The 12558-nt window shown below is 34.2% G+C and overlaps 1 protein-coding gene across 1 annotated transcript; it reads left to right on the top strand.

Annotated features, from left to right (window-relative positions):
• Nucleotides 1–11170: 11170 nt before the first annotated feature.
• Nucleotides 11171–12202, top strand: LOC110866360 (transcription factor MYB44). Its single transcript, XM_022115529.2, has one exon. The coding sequence runs from the start codon at nucleotides 11257–11259 to the stop codon at nucleotides 12121–12123; it is 867 nt and encodes a 288-aa protein (XP_021971221.1). The 5' UTR covers nucleotides 11171–11256; the 3' UTR covers nucleotides 12124–12202.
• Nucleotides 12203–12558: the final 356 nt, after the last annotated feature.

Here is a 12558-nt window from a genome sequence, read left to right as displayed (position 1 = left end):
GGTTTCTGAGATGTCCCGGTTTCATTTTCAAGTAATGCATTCTGATTGATTGTAATCGGACTAGCAAAGGCATTGTAAAATTCGTTGTCCATTGTTTAATTGTCCAAAAGTTCACAAATTCCAAGTTTCAGGCGAAATCAGGTTTGGAGCGGAATCAACAAATTCAAGTTCAAGCGAAATCAGAACTTGGAGCGGAATCACCAATTCTGTTTCGAGCGAAATCACTTTTGTAACCTTGGAGCGGAATCAACACTGTATTTTGGAGCGGAATCGACACTGCAGCTTGGAGCGGAATCAACACTGCAGCTTGGAGCGAAATTAGACTGAATCTTTGGAGCGAAATCTGATTTTTGGAGCGGAATCAGATTCTGATTTCGAGCGAAATCACAATGACGTCATCATTTGCATGATCGTTCTCAAGCGGAATCAAGTAAAACTCAATTTTTAGATCGATTTTAGCTTCGAAACTTTCAAGGATTAATCAATACATGATTGCGAGTGTTTTGTGAAAATTTTAGCCTGTTTTACCGTGAAAATTTTTCAAATTTTAAGAAGAAGGAGTAGAAAATCAGAAAATACAGCTGAAATGGCAAGAACTCTTCCTCCTGAGCTCTGATACCACTTGTAGGATCGTTTTCGGCCCTGAATGAGTCGATCAGAAGAATTCTTATCCAAAACAAGAGGCGGAAACTAATGTTTTGGTGCAATCTCAGCCGTATTCACTTTTAATTGTTGTTTTATTGATCACTGATGCGTTTACAATCCTAACAACACTTCGGCAGCACTTCGTGGCTCACCGGAAGACAATCACCTAAGAACTTACTGATTTCGCCCCAAATGACACTATATATAGTGTGCTTAATTCCGCTCGAAATCTATACATACAATACGAGCGGAATCACATTCAATACTATTACGGGCGGAATCAGATCCTAGACTATTTCGGGCAGAATCAGAACCATAGGGTTTCGCTCCAAATGACAAGATGTCATTTGGAGCGGAATCACATCTAAATACAATATCTTTGGATTCCATGCCCTGTTCTAGCTATCTCTACACAAGACTCGATACAAGACGCAGACGACAGACGGATGCACCAACAGTTACATACTTCACATATAGTATTCATTATTTTTAATTTTATGCAGGTAATCAAAGACTGCTTCATTAAACAATTTTATGTAAACAGCCCACCAAGTGGCAAATTTCAAATCTGTTATAAGGGTTCCTATTGGAATGTTGAGGTGTCTAAGGTTGATACAAACTTTGTATTTGCTAGAGGATGGCCTGAAATGTGCAAGGATGTTGGGATACTTGAGGATGATTTGCTTGTGTTTAGCAGAATTGATGATGTTGTTTTTGAGGTACTAGTTTATAGAGATAAGACTGAGATTTGCTTTTCAAAGAAAGCTGAATCTGACGATGATAGTGTACTTGAGATATCGAAGGCTGATTATGTTGAGAATGCATTCAAGGTAAGTATGTATTTAGCATTAGCAGTAAAAGTTTTAATTATTTTAGTATTATATTAATTATTTCATTAATGTTGACCAGGACATCTATGAGGATGAAGAAGTTGTGTCTGTAGGTGAAGGAAGAACCGTTACTCAGGTACTTACTAAATTGTTAAAATTATTTATTTTTAATTTAACATATATAAGAATTTAATGTTTTTACAACTATTAGTAATGCTGTTTACTGATGTTACATTTATCCAATAATGTATTATTTAGAAGAAGTTACGAACGAATGCTGAATGCATGTCGAAGAGATGCATGTCTTCACGATTGAATAAAACACAAGATGTAAGTTTACCATGTTAAAGATTGTTATATTACTATGGTTATTAAAGTTACTCTATGACAACAGGTTAATAAGAAAGGTAAAGTTACTTCTGAGAGAAAGGAGACGGTCAAGAATATGACTAAGGGAAATGCTGCCTTACCTGTCGACACAAGTGATCATATTGGATGTTCTTCATCTGTTCACAAAGTTAAGGTATCTATACTCGCCACTTAATCAGTATATCTTATATAAACTGTTTTTTTGTTCATATATTCAACATTCCTTTAATTCACATGTATATGTTTACCTTTTCATTAAGGGGAAGAGAGCCGCCAACGTTCAGAAAAAGCTTATCTGTAGAAATAAGATTATAAAGACTGCAAAAAAAAAAAAACATTCTAGACATCTTCTCGACCCTGAGTTCTTTCATTTTGATCGCAAAGGAGACTATAGGCTGGTATACCGTTTTTTATAACAAACTAATGATTTATGTTTATTTGTCTGACTATTATTTTTTTCCACACAATACATGTAGCGTCTCCCTGTTGAAGTTGCCAGACGAGCAGGTCTTTCTGTTGATCTTCATCCTTTGAAAGTTCAAAACATGGTTGGAGTTGTGGAGGTTTATGATGTTAAGTCGGAGTTAAATGATTTGAAGCTACGTTATGCGTTGGACGGTTGGCGAAAGTTTATGACTGAGAATAAGTTGAGGTTTGGTGATATGTTGCACTTCACATACGTGTCTTCGGAACAGAAGATCATATTAAATCAAGTTACCTCAGTTTAACAACGACATTTAAGTATGTTCTGATATCAGATATTATAATTATGAATTTTTTGATGGTGATATTGTATGTTTTTTTTAAATTATTAACTTGATGTTTTGCTACTATGTATAGCTAACATGATAAAACACTGTGTTTAGCACTTTATGTTTTGTATATAGATGATATCATGGTTCTTTTTGCTAATCGTAACTGCAATTAGTAGAAACTTGGTTTATTAATCGCAAATGTGACGTTCTTCTGCATTTATGGGTTTATGAATTCAGAATAATGGATGGATGTATATGACTGTATTTGTCATGATGATGTTGTGTTTCATGTTGTCAAAACCAGGGTTTGAACATCTGTTTGACTTTTGGTCAATAGTTAATGGAAACCCATGTTAGGTTCAACAGTGTTTTGAAGAGGAAAACAATGTGAGAAGACAGTAGATCCGATTAAGTTAAACATCTGTTTAGATTTAAACAGATGTTTGGCCTTAAACAGATGTTTGGCCTTTAACAGATGTTTGGCCTTTTATATCAGAGGTTTGGACTTAAACAGATGTTTGTGCTTAAACAGATGTTTGGTCATAAACAGATGTTTCAACTTAAACAGATGTTTTGCCTTAAACAGATGTTTGGCCTTCTATATCAGATATCTGGACTTGAATAGATGTTTGGCCATAAACAGATCTGTGGTGTTAAACCAAACATCTGTTTAAGGTCAACATCTGTTTGACTATTGCTCAACCTCTGATTGACTTTTGGTCAACATCTGTTTTAATTTTGGTCAACATCTCATTTAGTATTCAACAGAACTTTGAATAACTCAATATCTGTTTAATATGTTGTTTCGTTTTCTTGAATTCTATGTAATTTTGTAAAGTAGTACAAAAACAAACATTTTTACAAAAACCCAACTCACCCTATCATTAAAGTAATTTTGTAAAGTAGTTTGCTATTAACATAATGGAAGTGCTATTGAATAAACCTATTGACCATTAGTGTATATCAATTTTATAAGTCTGCGCTAATTATTTTTTTACTCCCTGTCAATATGGGCTATGCATGGTTTTCTAAGAAACGACCCGTGTTTGCACACGGATCTTACCGCTAGTTTATATAATAACATTAGATATAAGGGGAAGGATCCACTAAAAAGTGGATTTTGCCTAAGTAGCCTAAGAAGGATTGTGACGATGACATATGGCACTCCTAATAAGTAGGAATGAAGGGCATTTTGGTCCTTATAAATAGGAGTGAAAATGACATGTGCCAACCCTTTTGTTTTCTAAAAATACAACAAAAAAAATCTAGTACAACAAAATCTAGCACAAAAAATCTAGTACAAAAAAATCTAGCACAAAAAATGTAGTACAAAAAAAATATAGCACAAAAAAATTTATTACAAAAAAATATAGCACAAAAAATTTCAATAAAAAATGTAGTAAAAAAATCCAGCAAAAAATTGAGAAAAAAATTTAAGACAAAAAAATTCAGCACAAAAATATAGTACAAAAATTCAGTACAAAAAAAAATGTTATACAACATAGAAATACAACACATTTTAGTGAGTTTTTTTAGTCTTCATATTTTATATAGCAATATGGTACTCAAATTAAAGATAAAAGACGCTCGATTTTACGGTAAAATTTTTATGAAAAAATAATGTCGTATAAAAAAGTTATGACCGTTTAAAAAATGTGGGTGGAATATGCATGTGCCTTGCATGTGGAGAGAGAAAGTCTATAAATAGGATTTTTCCCAAGATACCCTTGCACTCCTCATTTCTCCTACACTTTCATCTTAACCATTGATTTGAATAATGAATGGTTAAGATTCCTTCTCATCCTACTTAGGCAAAATAAACTTTTTATTTGATCTTACCCCTTAGATATAATTGTTATTATATCAATGTAATAATCGAGTGATTATAGGCAAGTAGTCATATTATTTACTTTTTTTTGGACTCGTTGTTAAGACTGGTTCCAATGCGCACTTGGAAGGGATGCATTTGATGAGTTGGCATGCCGCACTTGGGAAGGATGGAGTGGAGTTAAGATGAAAGTGGGGTGCACGTATGTGGGGAAGTGCATCCAAGTGCAGAGAGAGAAGGTGAGTCCATTCGTTAATAAATCAATTTTAAGCTAAAAATGATCTTTCATCTTCTTCGTCTCTCCATTGTTCTTCCATCTCTTTTAGTTCAGGAGATGCCATCCTAAGAATAGGAAATTATTCAGATAAAGATGGTGAACCAGTAGGGTTGGTATGAGATGAAGCTTCCCCCCTGCTGGAGAGGTGTCGAAGAGGAAGCTTCAGCCCCGCCCCCTTCAATCTTAGAATCATCCCCGGAGTCACAAAAAGCCATAATCGGTATCCCCAGCTTTATGAGGGTCAACGAAAGAGAAATCAAAACGAGATATATTAAGATATCAATCAAAACAGATTGATAGTTTCTTACCGAAATCGGATTTCCTTTTCGTGCCATATGCGCTTAGACTTTACTTTTTTCCCTTTTTGATTCCCGGTCCAATATTAGTTCTCGAGGATGCATCTCCATCTCCTCGTTCAAAGCAGCGTGGTAGATTAGCACGCTTATCTTATATAAGAAAGAAAATAAGCAGGGGAGCCAAGAAGCTCAAAGAGAGTCTGAGAAGCTTAGGCAAAAGCATACGCTTCAGACGTTACTAGGGCTTTAGTTCCTTTTCTATATCCTTTTCTCTATGGTAGATAGAATATGCATTTTGTTAAAAAGAAAAATAGAGGAGAGAGGATGCATGTGGGAAGGATGGGTTGGAGTTAAAAAGAGGAAAGAGAGTGCATGTGTTAAGAATGGGTAAAAAGCTGATGTGGCAGCGATGACTAGGATGCATGTAGTAAATGCAGGCCGATGCATTGGAGACAGTCTAAGTATCGACGGACAACAACCCTTAATTAATGAAATAAAGTAGCATCGTTGATACTCATCTTTCTAGTAATGTAAGTTTTGTGTTGTCCACATTTCTTACTTTAAGTATTCTTCAACTTATCTCACATTTCATGTAACCCACCACACTTGGTCCTTGCTCATACTGAAGCCTACTAATTCTATCACCACTTATTAATACATGAATGTGTTTACATATATACTTTGAATGAACACAAATTTCCTAAAACATGTTTGCGTATTCTTTTTGCATAGATTATTGTTCGCTAAACAACTTTGCATGCATTCCAACCTAATTAAGAAAAATCATATTAATACTCACATGACACTCTCACTAGCAGACTTAACGTTCACTTTAAGCGTATGAGAGCCATTATAAAAAGGAATATATTTACTCAGCTGTTTTAGTCATCTAAACTTCATTAATAATCATGCAACTTGAATCCCTTCTTGAAATCATTTCACTTTTTCTTCGTTTTCCCCTTTTGTTGATTTCTTTATACCTCCTAGTTAAATTGCATCAAAAGAAATATAATCATAGTAGTGAGGTTATTTTTCCTAATAAATCTGAATTAGATGAAAATTTGCTTCCTTCACCCATGGAAATATAACATGACGCATGCACATATCTTACTCTTAAGTGTTTCAACTTATCCGCATTTAGTACATGTAACCCGAGCCCTCCTAGCTCTGCCCTTACACACATACTCACAAGGAAGTTCACTAATACTATTACTACCTATCAATGCATGAATATGCTTTACATATATATCTTGCCTGAATAAAACTTTCCGATAACATGCATGAGTATTCCTTACATATAAACATGTTTCACTAAACAACATTGCATGTATTCCAACCTAGACTAGGAAAAAGCAAATAATATTCATGTGCGAACTTAACATCGACTTTAAGCTTTGGAGGTGCTCCATAAACATGCAAGTTAATTCCCTTCTTGACATCGCCACTACATTAATTAACTATCTTCTCCTTTTGTCACTATAGTTTCTTTCTACTTGCATATAGATTGTAGGAAGATAAGAGATACGATACTTAAACATAGTTTTGACCGAGACAAGAAAGAATATAATGATTATAGTAATGTTATTTTTTTTACATACGATAATGGAAGGAATATATCAGTATCTGTTAGGATCTGAGTTTCTTAGATTGTGTAGTTTAATTAGAAATTAGTTAACTATCTTCTCCTTTTGTCACTATAGTTTCTTTCTACTTGCATGTAGATTGTAGGAAGATAAGAGATACGAAAATTAAACATAGTTTTGACCGAGACAAAAAAGAATATAATGATTATAGTAATGTTATTTTTTACATACGATAATGGAAGGAATATATCAGTATCTGTTAGGATCTGAGTTTCTTAGATTGTGTAGTTTAATTAGAAATGAAGATGAAACAGAGAATTTAAAGTGCAGCGGAATTATGGAAATAAACTTTGGTTACACAATCAAGGAAGAATAGCTTTAAGCAAACATGTTTTCCATTGAATCGAATGATTGTATCAAATTACAATAATCAAAACAAATGCATGCATGCACTAGACTCCCCTCAGCCTGAGCTCAGTGATTTATTCGTACAGAATGACTTCTGAAGAAAGAGCTAATAGAACAGTATAGAGTACTATTCTATTTAAAGTACAGACGAAACCACTGAGCATCTATGCTGACGTCACCATGAAAGTGACGTCTAACCTCCTAACAAACTCTAAACACTGTTACATATAAACACTGATTACATAGATAATGATTACATAAACCATTGATTCTTCTTTCCATTGTTGTAGTCTAAGCACTGATGTTGAGCATCAGTGCTTTCTTCAAAGGATGATCAGTTCTTTGAATGGGCAGTGCTTTAGTCTTCAACAGTGCTTGAGAGACATCAGTAGATAGAGCTTCAGTCTTTATATCAGATTAGGTCTTGGGCTAACAGTTGTTGTGCTGATCAGTGCTTGTAGTCTTTCAGGTGTTAGCAAACCACTGTCAAGGGCAAAGTCTTGTACAAGCTCTGCTTATGATGATCAGCTGTTCTAAACCAGTTTTGGCTTTACTTATCATCTTTTCTTTCTGGGTTTGAAAGCATGGACCAACAGTATCCTTGATTCATGGAGTTTATATCCTGATACAGGCACATTTCTTACTCTTAAGTTATGTTTTTTCAACTTATCCATATTCGCCACATACATGTAACCCTCCACACTTGGTCCTTACATGAAAGTCCACTAATACCATCACTACTTAATGCATGAATATACTTTACGTATATACGTTGAACAAACAAAACTTTATAGTAACATGCAAAAATATACTTTAGATACAGATCTTGCTTAACCAATCAACCTTACATGTATTCTAACCCAAACTTGAAAAAAACATAAGAAAACCCATGTGACCCTCTCGCTAGCAGTAGCGGACTTAACATCCACTTTAAGTTTAAGAAGGCCTCATTGAAAACAAATATGATTACTTCAAATCTTTAATTAGCATTGAACTTCATTGTTAATTATACAACTTAAATCTCTTCTTCATATTGTTACACTCCTCATTTCTAATTTTGTTTCTAAAGTTTCTTTCTAATTTCCAACTAAAGTGGAAAATGATAATAGTAAAAGTGTTTATATGTCAAAACATGGTGATTCAAACAACTATAACATAACTTCAAGACCAAAAATACTTCAAACTCTTATTCAAACAATTCTAAACAAAAACAACTGTAAAACTCTCACAATCTCAAACTACAAATTATCAACTTGATGATCTGTACACTCTCTAAAGCTTATCTAACAGGTTACGAAGAAAAAATGACCAATAACCCTAAATCAAGAGTGATCGAGGCAAAATCCTGGAGAAAGAAAGTTCTACACAGAGTGGAAATAGTTTTGACTGAATGACCTGAGCTGAGTTCCTTTAAATAGCACCCAGATGAATTCTTGAACCGACTTGATACTTAATCCGCATATACGAATACCCGGAACTCAGCCTGACCCATTCTTCTATCTGCAACAAGCCCAAGAAGCTTCCTAGCCCAACAGCCATCAAGACATCCATGCCCGCTACAAGTCCAGCCTCATCAATCCAACCCAACACCATTTATGTGTTATAAAAAATAAACAAACATGATTAAAAGAAAAAAATATGAAATTGGAAGAATACACACGATTTTTAACATAATACATAATTTTAATTCCAAACAAAAAAATGTGACGTTATATTTTCTAACACGTCACACAAAGAATATACTTATTTCCCTAACGCATGACCTTTATATCTTGACGTGTATGCTTTGTATTATTCTTTGATCATTACAGTGACGCAATTTTTTTTCTAACATGTTATAAGGAAAGATATTTCTCCTTCCACCGAACATGTAATCACCAAGTTTTGTTCTATAATCATTACGACATTATAATATCTATCAGTACATGTGCACTTTGTTTCCTTCCTTTTTGGCACGGAGACTTTATGTTTCTTCTTTCGCCGAACAGGTAACCACCTTATGTTCCCGTTCTAGCGTGTGGTTATAATCTGTTCAATAATTATCCCACTATGCCACTTAGGTTATAGCCTAGTGGTTAAGAGAAATTATCTCTTGTGGGGATACTAATGTTCAATTATTAGGAGGTGTAAGTATTTAAATGAAAAAAATTAGCCGTTCAAAAAAAAAAAAAAAATCCCACTATAAGTGATTATTAATTTGAGAAGGTAACATATAACCTCTACTTTGGTTACTTAACAAATAACCTTCCTTTTTTAACACTATATGATATGCTCTTTAAAATTGAAAAAAAAAAGTATATTGTTACAGCCAAATAACTTGTAGCAAGCCACTTTCTTCAAAATATTTGCATCCATTTTGGACTCATGAAATTTATATATTTGGCATTAATGAGTTTTACTTAATCAAATTGTGAGGATTCAAATCTCATACTTAGATGTATTCTAAGCAATTTAGAATTAAAATATGTGCGTTCCCATTCTAAAAAGATATTAAATGAAAACACCACCGTCTTCAAAATTTTATAGGTAATTTATACGGTGTATTACAATATTTTAATTTTTGAATCGAAGACAACATAAACAAACTATTAATACATACGTATCCTAATAACTTTATTATTTTAACGATGTTATAGGTTTTGTGCTATACGAGGTTGAGTATAGTAAATGATATAATAAAAAGTATTTATATTAAATAATTACATATTACATTACATGCAATAATGAAAATTTAAAAATTAATGTTACATTACAAATCTATTAATACAAATTACAAATATGTAAAACATCTTTATATTTTGACAACATTGAATGTCTTATGCGAAACATTATCATCTTTATCAACAATTAACACTTTAAATCAATATTTACCTTCGACTTTGGACCTAGCCACATAAAAACCATGTGAAAACACCAGTTATTTTAAAAAGATAAAATAACTCTAGACAGCGATTATACTTAAATTTTTATGTATTGTTATCGCGAAACATACAAAGATAGAAAACTGTATTCTTTGATCTCGTGTATTATGCTGAGGCTGAATAAATGATAAAACATAAAATGAAAAAAGTATGTATTTATTAATATTTTTTAAATTTCATTTTTCTTAAGTTATATTATTTTTATATAATTGAAACATATTATGAAATTTAATAGTAAACTTGTTATTAAAAGAAGATTACTTAGAAGGATTTTAAATCATAAAATTAAAAGTATAGATAATAATGAAAATTAGTTTGTAGGTAATTTAGGTATGGATTTAAATTTGAAATTATATCAGTTACCATAAAATACAATATTGAATATTTGATTTATCAAAAATTTAATTATTCATTATTATAAATAAGAAAAAAAAAACTATTTCAACATTTATAATAAGTGATATACATGTATTAACTATTAAAAATATATTAAAATAAAATATAAGTACAAGTTTCGAGGTTGAAAGAGAAAGTGTCACGTATCATTAATCAGGATCGTTATATGATAGGATATGATTTACTATTTAATTAGTTAACATCTACAATATCAATGAGATTTAACTAATTAACTTATTTAAATTGTAATTAAACCTTTTATCAATTGTTTTCATTAAGTTCGTTAGCGTAGTCGAGCTCGATAAGTAAAACTTAGGCTCAAACTTGTTTATTAAAACAAACTCTAATAGAGGCTCGAGCTTATTTATATTCGCCTCGATTTAAACATTTAATAACACGATTTAGAGTAGTTTACGAGCGGACTTGCTCGTTTCCACATTTAGGTTTCTTTTTTCTTAAACGGTTAACTCACAAACTTGCGAATCCTACAAATAAATCTACCGTAAAACTTTAACATCACCACGCAACATAACTTTTTCATTACGAGTGCTTTTAAACATACCCCTTCGTCTCAACGTTGAGTAAAAGGGGTACGTTTTGGCACACCCTTTCGTATTTACTCATCTAGTTAGAGAGTGAGAGTACGTATGAACACAAAGCTTCGATGTGACGCGTGTCCGTTAGCCAGCTGTACTCCAAATGCAACCGCTTGCTCATCTCACATACGTTCATCCAGTTACACCAACCCAACTTTATTATTCCTCACCGGCCCCACTCTATAAAACGGCCTCACCATTCACCATTTTTCTATCACCTTCACTTCTTCACAACCCCCCCCCCCCCCCCCCCCCCCCAACTTGCATATCAAATATCACGGTTTCCCATCATTATCATATAACAAAAACCATCAACTTTTTTTATGAAACTTTCTTTCAAGTTTTGACTAACATGGCTAATAACAATCCAGATGAACGGATCAGAGGCACATGGAGTCCACAAGAAGATGCGTTGCTTCAACAACTCGTTGAAAAACACGGGGCCAGACACTGGTCTTACATCAGCCGATCAATAGCCGGTCGGTCCAGCAAGTCATGCAGATTACGGTGGTGCAACCAGCTCTCACCGCTAGTCCAACACCGTGCTTTCACGCCGGAAGAAGACGACATCATCATCCGGGCCCATGCCCAGGTCGGTAACAAATGGGCCACCATTGCCCGCCTTTTAACCCGTCGAACCGATAACGCGGTTAAAAACCACTGGAACTCCACGTTGAAACGTAGGTGTTCGCGCATGATGCAGCAGCCGAACTTGAAACGGTCGGTTAGCGCGGGCCCAACCGTCCCGATCTCAGTTACCGTTCCGGTTTTGGATTCGAGTAATTTTTTTAATCCGGGTGGCAAGCAGGATAACGACCCTGCTACGTCGTTGAGCCTCTCGCCACCTGGATTATCTGCATCTGCAGCGCGTGTACCCGTTCCTGCGGTACCGCTGCAGATGGTTCCATTGAAGTTGAACCAAGAAATGAATAATGTTAACCGCCGGAACTGGAAGCAGTTGGCTCGGGCGGTTAAACCGTTGGAGGGTGAGGGGTCGAAGCCAAACCCGAACCTGAAGCCGCCGGAGGGTGAGGGGTCGAATCCGAAACCGAACCTGAACCTTAAGGCGCCGGCGGATTTGAGTGCGGAGTTTATGGCAGTAGTGCAGGAGACGATCAGGGAGGAGGTGAGGAAGTACATGGCGGCGGGCGGAATGTGTGGCGGATTTACGGGCGGCGGAGCGGTGGTGAACGTTGCTGAAATCCGCAAGGGTGAGTAGTGAAGTGAACGGACGGATTGTGGAAGAAGATATGAAGAATGTTTGTTTGATAAAGGAAGAAATAATAAAATTTTATCAGATAAATTAAAGACTAGTTTTATGTTTTTTGTTTTAAGTTTTATGTTTCAAGTTTTATGTTTCAAGTTTTCTGTTTTAAGTTTTATGGTTTAAGGTAATGAAATAGAAATATATGGAAATGAAGGAGTTGTTAATGGAACAAAGTTTATAAGTTTTAAATTTAAATATATTTGTTGTTTTTGTTTGCGCATTGATTTGAAACATATATACATATCTGGTCTCAAAGATTTTACAAGTAAATAAAAATTTGATATGAAAATTTTTAACAATAGATGATAATATTACAAGATAAAGATATATTATATAAAACCATCTTCAATACGTACTTTAGGCATGCACTTTGGCTACGTGGCGAGG

The sequence above is a fragment of the Helianthus annuus genome, chromosome 7 (assembly GCF_002127325.2).
Source record: "Helianthus annuus cultivar XRQ/B chromosome 7, HanXRQr2.0-SUNRISE, whole genome shotgun sequence".
NCBI lineage: Eukaryota > Viridiplantae > Streptophyta > Magnoliopsida > Asterales > Asteraceae > Helianthus > Helianthus annuus.
This window is presented reverse-complemented; position numbering and strand designations above follow the sequence as displayed.

What these genes read in the sequence shown, in the direction of transcription:
- LOC110866360 (XM_022115529.2), top strand. Translation starts at nt 11,257, where the DNA reads ATGGCTAATAACAATCCAGATGAACGGATCAGAGGCACATGGAGTCCA.